General features: G+C 38.0%; 1 protein-coding gene across 1 annotated transcript; it reads right to left on the reverse strand.

The window, feature by feature from the left end:
• Positions 1-10,587: 10,587 nt before the first annotated feature.
• On the reverse strand, positions 10,588-11,325 carry LOC127131438 (secreted RxLR effector protein 161-like). Its single transcript, XM_051060359.1, has one exon. The coding sequence runs from the start codon at positions 11,323-11,325 to the stop codon at positions 10,588-10,590; it is 738 nt and encodes a 245-aa protein (XP_050916316.1).
• Positions 11,326-14,253: the final 2,928 nt, after the last annotated feature.

The raw sequence follows: 14,253 nt of genomic DNA on the forward strand, positions 1-14,253 counted from the left end.
TTCTACTCTTGCTTGCCTCCAACGTCTCTTCCTCCTTTGATGGGGTATGACCCCCACATTCATAGGACTCCTTCATTAATTACGCTTTCAACATGCCTTAGAGATTTTTCGTGGTAACATCGAGTCCTTCAGTATTCTTGCTTACATCTGAAACCAGTAAAACTACCACAAGGAGACATAAAATGGAGTATAACGATGCAAACCAAAGATAATCAACAAAATGAAATAAAAATGAAAACATATAATTTATTAAATAGAATAACAAAACAGGTAGAATAATGTGTTACCGACTTCGTGAAATTGTGCCAAATGAGTGTCAGAAAACAAGTAGAATTGGAGACTGGTCAGACACACCCTAACATGATCAGAGGACCTTGGGCTTTGCAGATGAATCCCATGCCTTGGGATTGAGGATCATTGTGATCATTAAGTACAAATGAATATGAGATGATATATATGGGATGCATGCTGAGGGTTTAAGGCTTAATAAGATGATATGGGGTGAAGAAAATTTGAGGGTATGACAGCTGCCCATATTTATTCTTCTCGGAGCTGAAGGTATGGATAGCAGCAACTTCTAATACATTCATGGTGGGAGGGGATTAAATACTTTTTAAGAGTAATTGGAAATTTGCTTTGTTGGGGATTATGGTGATATGAATTGATTTGTTAGGGGGATTATGCATGGTTATGATGATTATGCATGCAATGTGAGGTATGCAACATAAGTATCTTTTAATGTTAAAACCTTGAGAAGACGGATGTGAGAAACTCCATTGGGGAATACAAATCTTGGGAAAGAAAGAAAGGACGACTGCCCTTAGCAACGACTGGGGAGAAAAAAGAAGGTAATTCCTAACAACGGATGGAACACCTAACTCTGATGGGGGAAAAGATAGATTCATCGACGATTCCTAGCAACGACTATAATAGCTGACATCTACTGGTGGTCAACCATGTGAATTTAGTGAAGTGATGGCTAGAATACTTGACTCAGATGGGGAAATAACAACTAGGTTTAGTGATGATTCCTAGCAACGACTGGAATACCTGACTTAGATGGAGATGAACAAGATATGGTGACGATTCATAGTGATGGCTAGAACACCCGACTTTGTGGGAAATAAGTTGTTCAATGACGATTCTCAATGACGGCTGCAATACCGGACTTGACTGGGGATAAACTTCTCAAGAAGATACAATGACGATTCTTAGCAACGACTAGAATACCTGACTCTGCTGAGGCAAATACATAAATCAACTAATGATTCCTAGCAACTGCTGGAATACGTGACATCTGTTGGGGAAAAAGAGCATATCAATGATGATTCCTTATGAAGATGGGAATACCTGACTCATGTTGGGGAAGAAAGTTCAAAAAAGGTGATTGTTAGCCATGGCTACGAATATTTGACTCGGCTTGTGGAATGAGCCCAAAATACCTCGTGCTTAATAAAAATGGCAGAGTTCAATGATGAATCTTAACAACGATTAAGAAAATCTGACTCTACGGGGATGAAAATGTTGGGACGATCTCTAGGAATAGAAGAAGTACAACGAAGATTCTTTCAGCAACGGCTAAGAATACCTGACTCTTCTAGGGAAAACCAATTGAGAGAGAAAAATACAATTAAGTGACGATTCCTATGGCTAGAAATACCAGACTCTGCTTGGGGGGAGATATTGAAGATTGACTATATTGGAGAAAATTCCTAACAACGGTTGGGAAATTACGAATTTCGGTGAATCAAATGAGAAAGTTCTCAGAAGATACTTATGATGCAATGTTATGTATGCAAAATGCTGAGGTATGTTCGTGCTGCTGCAGAGGAATTATCCAAATGCAAGGTCTGTGAGTTGTGTCAAGTATGATTGGGCTTCTGCGGGGGATATATGTATGAGGAGTGCCAATAGTGGATGGGCTTGAAAAATTGATTGGGGAAAGTCTATTGACTTTCCGGTATCGGATAATTGTAGTTTCTGATATCAAGCAAGCGCTAGGTGTAATAACTAAGGATTTCTACCGGGGAAGAATTGATTGGCCAAGTCCATGAGACTGTGTGTAACTTTTAGGCGGGGATACCAAACATGTTTTCGGTTACCTTTAGTTATTTATGAAAGAGAAGTAATTCGATGTTGTTTCCCTTAATTCTTTTTTGTTTGAAAAAGTCATATTTCACAGACAAAGCGGGAAAATATTAAGCACAAATGAGGGAACTGATTTTATTGCTAAATGGCCCAAAAATGAGTGATTTTGTATAGAGGGAGCAATTCTTAAAAGAGGTGATTGGTGGATAAAAGAAATTGAAAAACTATTATGGCAATGAAATATCTCGGATTTCCACCAAATTCCAGCTCTGCTATAGCCTTTATGCCTTTGGTCGTCCTTTGATTTCGCTTTCGGAAGGAGAGTGACGTGATTTACTTGTTGGCGAAGCCACTGGATTGACTCACTAGGGAGTGAAAAAAGATTCTTTGCGAGATGCAGCCTCTCGCTTTTACTAAATCCCTAATTTTTGCCTAGACCTCCCTTTCGGCTTTTCATTCTATATGGATACCCATTTTTGTATAATCGCCCTTTGGGGTTTTCAACTTATCGGGTTCTATCTTTTTTCATTTTTTTAAGCATAGTATTTTTTTTTACTGCATCCGCATTCATAGGGGATGAAAGATCTTCACCATCCATAGTTGCAAGGATCAAAGCTCCTCCAGAGAAGACCTTCCTTACAACATATGGGCCTTCGTAATTTGGAATCCGTTTTCCCCTTGGATCAGTGTGAGTGGGAAAAATCTTCTTCAATATAAGGTCTCCAACCTCAAGGATGCGGGTGAAGACTTTTTTGTCGTGTTCCCTCTTGATGTGCTTTTGGTAAAGCTGATTGTGGTAGATGGATGTTAAGCGCTTCTCATCAATGAGGTTTAGCTGGTCAAGTCGGGCTTGCACCCATTTGGCTTCATCAAGCTTGACATCGATCAAAGTCATTAAGGAAGGAATCTCTACTTCAACTGGAAAGACCATATTCATGCCATACACGATAGAGAAAGGAGTTGCCCTAGTGGAAGTACGTACGGAGGTACGATAGCCATGTAATGTGAACGGGAGCATTTCGTGCCAATTTGTGTAGATTTCCACCATCTTTTGCATGATCTTTATTAATGTTTTTGTTAGCTGCCTCGACAAAGAATTCATCTTAGGCCTATAAGGCGATGAGTTATGATGGTCGATTTTGAAGCTTTGACATATCTCTTTCATCATTTTGTTATTGAGGTTAGATCCATTATCAATAATGATCTTATTGGGGACCCCATAACGACTGATGATTTCTTTTCTTATGAACCGAGCCACCACTTGTCTGGTAACATTGGCGTATGAGACTGCTTCCACCCATTTTATGAAATAGTCAATGACTTCAAGGATGAAATGGTGTCCATTCGGGGCAGTTGCCTCTATGCGTTCGATCACGTCAATGCAAGGAAAAAGACCAAGTTGATGTTAGGACATTGAGTGGCATTAGTGGCACATGGATCTTGTCGGCGTATATCTGGAACTTGTGGCATGTTTGGACGTGGCGGTGATAGTCAACCTCCATAGTCATCCAATAATAATCGTCCCTCAAGATCCTTTTTACCATGGTGTGTCCATTGGCATGGGTTTCAAAAGATCCCTCATGGATTTCCATTATGATTTGGTTTGCTTCTTGCTTGTTCACACATCTTAGCAAAACCGAATCATAATTTCTCTTGTGTAGTACCCCTTCATTTAAGAAGAACTTGGAAGATAATTTTTCAAGATACTTCTTGTTAGTGATGGATGCGTCCTTTGCATATTCTTGGCACTCTAGGAATCTCATGATGTCATAGAACCAAGGATAACCGCCGACTTCATCTTTGACCGCCAAACAGTAAAAGCCTCGTCCAAGTATTTGGGGAGAAAGAATGGTGCTTCATTCTTCCACTTGACCTTAAACATGGATGCCAAAGTTGTCAAGGCATCAACTAGCTGATTATCTTCTTGATGAATGTGATGGAATGTGATCTCATCAAAGTAAGGGATTTGTTCCAAGACATGCTCCTTGTAAGGGACGAGCTTGTGATCTCCAGTGTCCCACTTTCCTTTGACTTGGCTAATGACCAAGGCTGAATCTCCATAAACTTCAAGGATTTTGATCCTAAGATATATTTCGGCTTCAACACCGAAGATACATGCCTCGTACTCCGCCATATTGTTTGTACATTCAAAATACAACTCACGATGAAGGGGAGGTGAAAACCAGTTGGGGAGGTGATAACTACCCAATGCCATTACCATGAGCATTATAACCTCCATCAAAAACCAAGGTCCATCATGATCCAGGTTCGGGTCCTTCCTCGGGGCCGGGGATGTTGCTATCCCGAATCAACATGATATCCTCATCGGGGAATTCGAAGCGTATAGACTGGTAGTCTTCCAAGGGCTGATGTGCAAGATAGTCGGACATTACACTCCCTTTGATGGCCTTTTGATTGACATGTTGGATGTCGTACTCGGTCAAAGTCTTTTTCCATCGGGATACACTACCGGTTAAAGGAGGCTTCTCAAAGATGTATTTAATAGGGTCCACCTTAGAGATTAATAACGTTGTATGAGTGACCATGTACTGTCTTAAGCGTTTGGTAGCCCATACTAGTGTACAACAAGTATTTTCAAGAATCAAATACCTACTCTCACAATCGGTGAACTTCTTGCTTAAGTAGTATATTATGTGTTCTTTTCTACCAGTCTTGTTGTGTTGGCCAAGGACGCATCCCATGGATCCTTCGAGGATGGTGAGGTACATGATTAATGGTATTCCCATCACGGGAGGCATCAAAACATGAGGTTCTTGCAAGTACTACTTGATCTTCTCAAAAGCTCTCTGGCAATCGTCAATCCAAATGACTACTTGATCCTTTCGAAGAAGTTTGAAGATCGACTCACAAGTGACCGTAAGGTGTGGTTTGAACCTAGAAATGTAGTTCAGTCTACCTAGGAATCCTCAGACTTCCTTTTAAGTTTTGGGTGCAGGCATAACTTGTATGGCCTTCACTTTTTCAGGATCCACCTCAATGCCACGTTGGTTGATGATAAAACCTAGCAATTTGTCGAGTGCACTTTTTGGGATTAAGCCTTAATTTGAACTTTCTTAGCCTCTCGAACAACTTTTATAGATTGACAAGGTGTTCCTTTTCGGTTTAATATTTGGCTATCATATCATCAATGTAAACCTCGATCTCTCTATGAATCATATCGTGAAAGAGAGTGACGATGGCTCGTTGTTATGTTGCACCAGCGTTTTTTAATCTGAAAGGCATGACCTTGTAACTGAAGGTTCCCCATGGGGTTATGAAATTGGTTTTCTCCATATTCTCTTGAGCCATTCAGATCTGGTTGTAGCCGGAGAAACCATCCATGAAGGAGAAAACAGAGAACTGAGTGGTGTTATCCACTAACACGTCAATGTGAGGTGGTGGGAAGTCATCTTTGAGACTTGCTCTATTCAGATCCCTATAATCTACGCACATTCTTACTTTCTGACCATCTTGGGCATGTGCACAATGTTGGCAATCCATTGGGGATAGTTGGAGACCGCTAGGAGACCGGTGTTGAGCTATTTTGTACCTCCTCCTTGATTTTCTTAACCATGCTAGGATGAGTCCTTCATAGCTTTTACTTCACGGGAGGGAATTCTTCTCTAAGAGGCAAATGGTGGACCACAATATCAGTATCGAGACTGAGTATGTCTTGGTATGAACATGTGAACACATCTATGTACTCCTTCAAGATCTTGATCAATTTTGTCTTCACCTCATCTTGTAGAGCTGAGCCTACTCTGACTTCCTTGGCTTCCTCGCTTGATCCAGGATTGACCACTTCAACAGATTCTTCATGCGGTTGGATGACCTTTTCCTCTTGCTTGAGCAGTCTTTCCAATTCTTCGGGGAGCTCGGCATTTTTATCACAATCCTCGTCGGCTTGATTAACCGGGTTATCAAAGTCATATGGGACTATAGCAGAATTGTCATTGGTAGTTTCCGAGGGTGATCTACACGATTTTAGGGTTCATTCTTTTAATAAGATGAAAGGAAGAAAAATGATTTGAAAAAGGAATTTTAAGAAAAAGAAAATTGCCATTCGTTTTGAAAAGTGAAACAAACAAATGAAAGACAAGGATCACAAAATTGAATGCGAAACATGGATTTTTCATTAATGATTATAAAAAAGGGAAATCCATTGAGGCCCTACAAATGATTCCTCCATGCATTGGGCGTGACATGGGTTCTTTTGATTTCTTCCCTCGGCAGGGAGCTCCTCGTCACTAAAACCCAAGCTTAGGCTAGTGGCTATGTTGCTAACCACTCCTTCAAACTGGCACATTGAAATCTCTTGTGGTACACGAGTTATTTTCAAGAACTTCACCGAAGCATCCCTATGCGCTTCTGAGCACACCAACAAAGACAACATCGAGATTTTCGAAGGTGTTTGGTTGAGTTGTTCAACCACTCAATACTCACTCTTCTTGATAATGCATAAGAACTCTTCTACCTCTTTGGTAGGCACAGAGTCTTGTCTTTGCTGAGTGTCGTGAATTTGCTTGCCCTTGTCTAAGCTTGAAGGTTTGCTAGGACCAATTGGAGGAGGTGCGGGTGCAAAGATCCTTCCACTTCTTGTGATCCCGCCAGTGTCGGCGATGCTGATTATTGGATCATTAGACTTTATTGGTTCTTCTTGGATTTTCTGATAGTTGATGTAGACTGAGGTGTCATACACCCATGGGACTGCTTTGGTGTTGTCGTATGGAAATGGTGTTGGAACCGGTATTATCATTGGAGCAACAAGGTTTGCTGAGAGAGTTAATTAAGATAGGTTATATGGAATCTGCAGGGGAGATACTTCAGCGTATGGTATCTCGAGAGTAGACACGTCTTTGAGTGTAGAGGGTTGATCAATTAAAATAATTCCTTTGTTTTAATATAGTTTGAATGGAGGCTTTCAATACCTAACATTGTTGTGGGTCCTTTAAACAATCTCCACAATGCAAGTTGAGTAGCGCCTAAGAGGGGGGGGGGGGGTGAATTAGGTTATTTGAAACTTTTTCCGATTTTATGAAAAACTTTGTTCTCTCTTTTCTGGTTAGGTTAATCAATGAACGGTAAAGTGCGAAAAGTAAAGAACACGAAGAGATATCCTGGTTCCCCTCACAGATCGAGAGTACTCCAGTCCCCTTTGAATATAAAAGAGATTTTACTATTGTTAGGAATTTTACAAGACTCTTCCTAGTCTTTCTATGAAGACACTAACAATAACACCAAGAACAATCCTCTTGGATTTTTCACTAAGTTCAAAAAGAGAATAATCCTCCCTTTTAATGAACCTCATGTTTCCAACAATCCTGGACAACAAGGACAAAACAACAGTATGAGTTTTTTTACAAGTTTTTGACAAGTGATATAATCTATCAGTCTATTGATTGATCTTCCCCTTTAAAGTAATCAAACTTCTTTATGACTAACAAGTGCTCTATAGATGATATGGATGAAACTATATGAATGTGTATGGAAATTCTGTAAATAGTTTCACCAGAAATTTTGATCAAGAACACTTGAAATAATTTTGAAAAGATGAATGAAGAAGATTGTTTGAAAATATTTTATAAGAAAGGAGGTGTGTTCAAATTCTGCAGAAATGTGTTATATATAACTCTTACGCACCTCTCTAAATGGTTATGATACATGAAAGAATGCCATGGTTCAAGAACACACTCCATAGAAAATTTTCATGTAAAAATGCAATGTTTTCTGCCACTGGTTCAGTGGTAATCGATTACCCAATATGGTGTAATCGGTTACACCTGAGCCAATGTTACAATATTTGAAAAAAATGCATTGTATAATCGATTACCAAAAGGGTGTAATCGATTACTTGCTATAAAAATTACCTTACAGGGCATCATGCATAGCTGGTAATCAATTACCTTAATGCTGGTAATCAATTACCACACAGTAGAATGGCAGAATGCATTTTGAAATAAAGGTGACTGCCAAATGAGAAAGGTTTAAGAGACCTAAGCAGCCAACACATGATTGGATGATAGAAACTAGAGCACTTGACTTATCATAGAGAGAATAAGAACTTAATACCTTAACACTTTGATCGAATTAATAGAAATCTTCAAGACTTTGAATTTCTTTGAACAGAAATGCTTGAGCTTTAGTCTTGAGTCATTCTTTTTGCAATGCATATATGTTGAGCATGTCTTCATCAAAACACTTTGAGAAGCTTGTCTTCACATTCTCCCCCTTTTTGATGATGACAACTCTATATTTGACAATTTGATCCAATTTTGATTTCTCTAACAAATGAAAACTCCCCCTTGATCCAAGATTGGGATTTTTAAAGTGATTTGCTAGCTGCATTGTTTGAGATACAAAATGTACAACAACCAAAATTACATCTTCTCCCCCTTTGTCTTTAGCAAAAAGGATGGGAAATACGAAAACAATAAAACGCATAGATGTTGTAGGATGAAAAGGTAAATAACATGGACACAAATATAGATAGAAAAATAACCATAACACAAAAAATTCAATACAACACCAAATTGTTCATAAAAACATAATTTTAAAGAGGAAAAATTCAGCATAACAAAGGAAAATACGAAACAAAACAGAATTATTTTTTAACAAACGCTTTAGTCACTTTCCGACATTCCCATATCCTCATCGTCTTCTTCTCGATCTTCATCACTTTCTTCTTCATAACTTATCTCCGGGTTTTGGGATTTGGTAAGGTTCTCCAAAAGTCTTTTGATAGAAGCCATTTCAAATTTTTGCTCACGATAATTTTTCATCATAGTAGTCTCAACTGAGCAGATTTTGTTGTAGAGGGCTTCATTTGAACATCCGCCTTCCGGAGCCGGTGGAGGAGGTGGAGGAGAATTTGAAGAGGTTGAGGATTCATCCTTGTATTTATACGCACCATCCATGTCTAAAATGATACTGGTATTTTGAACCGATGTTGAAGCGTTGATTTTGCATTCTCTTGCAATCATCTTCTTCTTTAGTTCCCTTTTAAGATCAATACCATATCCTTCCAATTTTTTGGAGATTAGCCTAGCATAGGGTAATCCTCCAGTTAGGGATTGTTGATGTTTCATGTGGTACATGATGGTATATGCCCAATTAACCTGAATCTTGTTTTTGATGGCATACATAAGTTACAATTCCAAATCACCAATTTGAGAGTGATTTGAGTGTTTAGGCATCAAAACATAAGAAGTCAGATAATGAAGCATCCTATCGCTTACCGTCAAGTTCTTTGAAAGCAAAAGTACATGGGAAGAGGCATGATTCTTGTTACCAAGGATAGCTTGCTGTGAGACACGACAAATGTGAAAAAAATAGTTCATTTTGCTATAACCTTCCCATTCCGGGACTAACCCATGATGAAAAGCTTGACCATTATACGGTATTCCCAAATAGTTCCCAAAAGCTTCTAAATCCAAAACAATTTTAATATTCTTAACCTTAGAAGTTAGGACATCCTTAACACCGAGAATAATAACCAAATTTGCATAAAAATATTTAACCAAATCCGGGTAAAAATTTCCACAATCGGAGACCATAGAGTATACTCTTTGATGTCTCAAGAGTTTCGGAAAATCAAAACTATGAGAAGGAAAAGAGGAGAGGTTACCATATTTCACCGGCATAAGGGACCGATTCCGAAAGTCAAACGTAAGTCTCCTAGATTTTAGGGATGGAGCATGTTAAGCAGATTCTTGATGTTCTGAGTTACCTTCATCAATTTTGGTTTTTCCTTTATCTTTCCTTGATAGAGCCATGGGAACTGAAAAGTTAGGGCTTTTTGGGTTTGGAAGGGAGTTTGGGGAAGAAAGAGTGGAAGAGTTTTATAAGTGGGGTTTTAATGGGGTTTAGGTTATAAAGATAAATGAGAGAGAAGAACTTTGAAGGTTTAGGGTAGATGAAGAGTGATATAGGAAAGTGATAAAGGAAAGTTGTAAAGAAAGAGTATAAAAAATTTGAGTATAAAAATTAAAAAATAAACACTTATCCAAAAGTCACACATTTAATTAAAATAAGAATTCTGGAATGCTCAGGTGTAACCGATTACCCCATGGAGGTGTAATCGGTTACACCATAAAATAGAGGCAAAATGAAGTCACGAAATAGGGATGTAATCGATTACACCCAAAGTGGTAATCGTTTACCTCACAAACAGAAGCAAAAATAAGTCACACAACAGGGATATAACCGATTACACCCAAGGTAGTAATCGATTATCTCCAGAAACAAAACATTAGCTTCACCAAAATCACCATGCAATGAAATTTAACAAATCAATAATTATACAAGTTATAACATATCCTTTGGCAACTTTATGCGAGGCAAACACGTAATACAAACATTGTAAAGACACACAAAATTGACTTTTTCTTCAAAATCATGTAAGAAAACACATATATTTCAAAATAAAAGATATTGGGTAAAAAGAGACTGTACCTTGTATTTGAATTAATGAGATTTTGAAGAATCAAATGTCACAATCATCTAGAATTCCAAGTTCCCTTCGAATTTTGTAAAACAATTTTCATGCCAATGGTTTTGTGAAGATGTCAGCGGTTGATTATGAGTATCCACAAATGTGACTTCGACATCTCCTTGAAGCACGTGATCACGAAGAAAGTGATTCTGAATGTCAATATGTTTGGTTCTTGAGTGCACGACCGGATTCTTTGTAATGTTTATCGCACCGATGTTGTCACAACATAGAGGAATGCATCCAAGATTGAGTTTGTAGTCACCAAGTTGTTGCTTAAGCCAAAGTATTTGAGCACAACAGCTACCTGTTGCTATGTATTCCGCTTCGGCAACTCTAAGAGAAACACATGCTTGTTTCTTGCAAGCCCGTGATACTAATGTATTTCCAAGAATGTGACATGTACCACTATTGCTTTTTCGATCAGTTTTACTTCCTGCATAATCAGCGTCAGAATAACCAACTAAATTGCAAATACTACCGTTAGGATACCATAGGCCGACATTTTTTGTTCCTTTGAGATACTTCATGGTCCTTTTAACAGCGGTGAGATGCGATTCCTTTGGATTAGCTTGAAAACACGCACAAAGACACACGTTGAACATTATATCAGGATGCTTTGCCGTCAAATAGAGTAAGGAACCAATCATACCTCGATACTTTGTGATGTCAATCGAAACACCTGATTCATCTTGATCAATGTATGATCCGGATCCTATTGGAGTAGACATTGCCTTGCAACTATCCATGTCGAATCTTTTCAGCAACTCTTTGCAGTACTTTTATTGGTTGATGAAGATGCCATCCTTTAGTTGCTTAATTTGGAGTCCAAGAAAATAGTCCATCTTACCCATCATGGACATCTCAAATTCTCCTTGCATCATCAATGAAAATTCTTCACACATTTCTTTGTTTGTTGAGCTGAATATGACGTCGTCAACGTAGACTTGAACCAATAAAGTGTTGCCTTTTATTTTCTTAATAAAAAAGGTCTTGTCAATTTTACCTTTTTCAAATCCCTTTTAACAAAGAAAGTTGCTGAGACGATCATACCATGCTCTAGGTGCTAGCTTTAGGTTATAAAGAGCTTTCCTCAACTTGAAAACATGTGAAGGATTCTTAAAGTCTTCAAAGCCCAGGGGTTGTTTGACATAGACTTCTTCATTGATGTAGCCATTCAATAATGCGCTCTTGACATCCATTTGGAATAGCTGAAAATTTAATGAACATGCATAAGCAAGTAATAAGCAGATATCTTCTAACCTTGCAACCGAAGTGAATGTTTATTCAAAATTAATGCCTTCCTCTTGATTGTGTCCATGGGCCACCAATCTTTCTTTTTTTCGAACAATTATACCATTCTCGTCAAGTTTGTTCCAAAACATCCATCTGGTGCCTATGATGTGTTTACCAATTGTCCTAGGGACAAGTTCCCGAACTTGATTCCTTTCGAATTGGTTTAACTCTTCTTGCATAGAAATTATCCATTGGTCGTCACCTAAAGCTTCATCAACTTTGGAAGGTTCAATTTGTGAAACAAAAGCCATATTCAAGAATGCATCTTTGAGATTTAATCTTGTTGCAACGCCTTGACTAATATCACCAATGAATTCATCAATTGGATGATCCCGATGAGTTCTCCATTCCTTAGGTAGATCACTGTCATTTGTCTTTTGTTTATCTTGCTCATCTTGATGTTTTGGTTGATTAAAATTATTTCCACTTGAAGTATCTTTTTGAGGAACTTCTACAATATCATCATCATCACACAAAATAATATCCTCCTTGGAGGGGTTAGTTTCATCAAATGTAACATGCGTAGATTCTTCAATTGTTAAAGTTTTTTTATTATATATTCTATAAGCTTTACTAGTAAGAGAATATCCAAGAAATATACCTTCGTCAAACTTCTCATCGAACTTACTTAGATTATCTTTGTCATTGTTGAGGACAAAGCATTTGCATCCAAAAATGTAAAAGTAAGAGATGTTTGGTTTCCTTCCTTTTAAGAGTTCATAAGGAGTCTTTTTCAAGATAGGTCTAATAATAATTCTATTACTTACATAGCATGCTGTGCTTACCGCATCCGCCCAAAAATACTTTGGAAGATTTGAGTCGCTAAGCATTGTTCTAGCATGTTCCACAAGTGACCTATTCTTTCTCTCTACCACTCTATTTTGTTGAGGAGTCCTTGGTGTCGAGAAATTATGAAATATTACATGTTCTTCGCAAAACTCTTCGAAGGAGGCATTTTGGAAATCTCCACCATGGTCGCTTCTTATGGAGGCAATAGATAGAGATTTCTCGTTTTGAATTTGCTTTACATATTTCGTGAACGCCTTGAATGCATCACTTTTCTGCACTAAGAAGAAAGTCCAAGTGTATCTAGAGAAATCATCAACAATAACTAAAGCATATATATTACCTCTGAAGCTTCTTGTTCTTGATGGACCAAATAAGTCCATATGCAACAATTGTAGTGGCCTTGTAGTGGACACCATATTCTTTGATGTGAAAGTTGGTTTGGTTTGTTTTCCCTTTTGACATGCATCACATAATCTATCTTTGAAGAATTTTATCTTAGGAAATCCAATAACAAGATCATGCTTTATAAGCTTATTTAAATGTTCCATATGAATATGTGCGAATCTTTTATGCCAAACCCATGACTCATTATTGTTCACCATAAGACATTTTACCTTTAAAGACAAATCATCAAGGGAAATCATAAATATATTATTAATTCTCGTACCTTTGAGTTTTACCTCATGTGAGACTTCGTCTTCAATCAAGCATTCATCCTTGGTGAACTTGACTTTGAAGCCTTTGTCACAAAGTTGGCTAATACTTAGAAGATTGTGCTTTAGTCCTTCGACATAAAGGGCATTTTCAATGGATGTGAAAAGTGGTGCTCCAACTTTTCCTATACCGAGAATTCTCCCTTTGTTGTTATCACCATATGTGATATAACCCTTGGCCTTTAATGCTAGATTTGAAAATTTGTTAATGTCTCCCGTCATATGCTTGGAACAACCACTATTAATATACCAAAGGTTTGATGTGGTTTTCAAGCACACCTCATCTTCTTCATCGTCGGAACGGTGTGAAGCCATTAATGCTAAATTTGCATTTTCGTCGCTTTCCGATCCAGATGAAGAACTTATGTCATTATCTTCCCATGCAACATACGTCCTTTTATTCTTGAATTCCTTCTTTCCTTTAAAGCCACATTTCTTTGAGAGTTTTGGACAATCCGGCTTTATATGACCTTGCTTTCCACATTCATAGCATGTGATATCTTACGTAGATGTGGAAGCCTCCCTTTTCCTGAAATATTTATTTCTTTTTGCATGAAAGGGTTTGTCATTTTTACCAAAAAACTTACCAGTCCTTTTAACAAGGAGCATGAAATTTTCATCTTTCTACGGTGCGCCATCATCTTTATCTTCCTTTGAGTCCACCTTTAAAGCAATTCCTTTGGATTTCTTCTCTTGACTTTCATGCTTTTCAAGTCTTCCAAGTTCAAGTTCATGTCCTTGGAGTTTTCTGAATAATGATGCGGACGTCATAGTGGAAAGACTTTTCTTCTCCGATATGGCTGCTACTTTTGGTTGCCATTCTCTAGTCAAGGATCTTATCACTTTAAGGTTGAGATCATCATTAGTAAAAAAAAATTC

The sequence above is a fragment of the Lathyrus oleraceus genome, chromosome 3 (assembly GCF_024323335.1).
Source record: "Lathyrus oleraceus cultivar Zhongwan6 chromosome 3, CAAS_Psat_ZW6_1.0, whole genome shotgun sequence".
In the NCBI taxonomy this organism is placed as follows: domain Eukaryota; kingdom Viridiplantae; phylum Streptophyta; class Magnoliopsida; order Fabales; family Fabaceae; genus Lathyrus; species Lathyrus oleraceus.

Excerpts from the sequence above, each read along its gene's own strand:
- LOC127131438 (XM_051060359.1), bottom strand. The coding sequence starts at position 11,325 with ATGGATAGTTGCAAGGCAATGTCTACTCCAATAGGATCCGGATCATAC.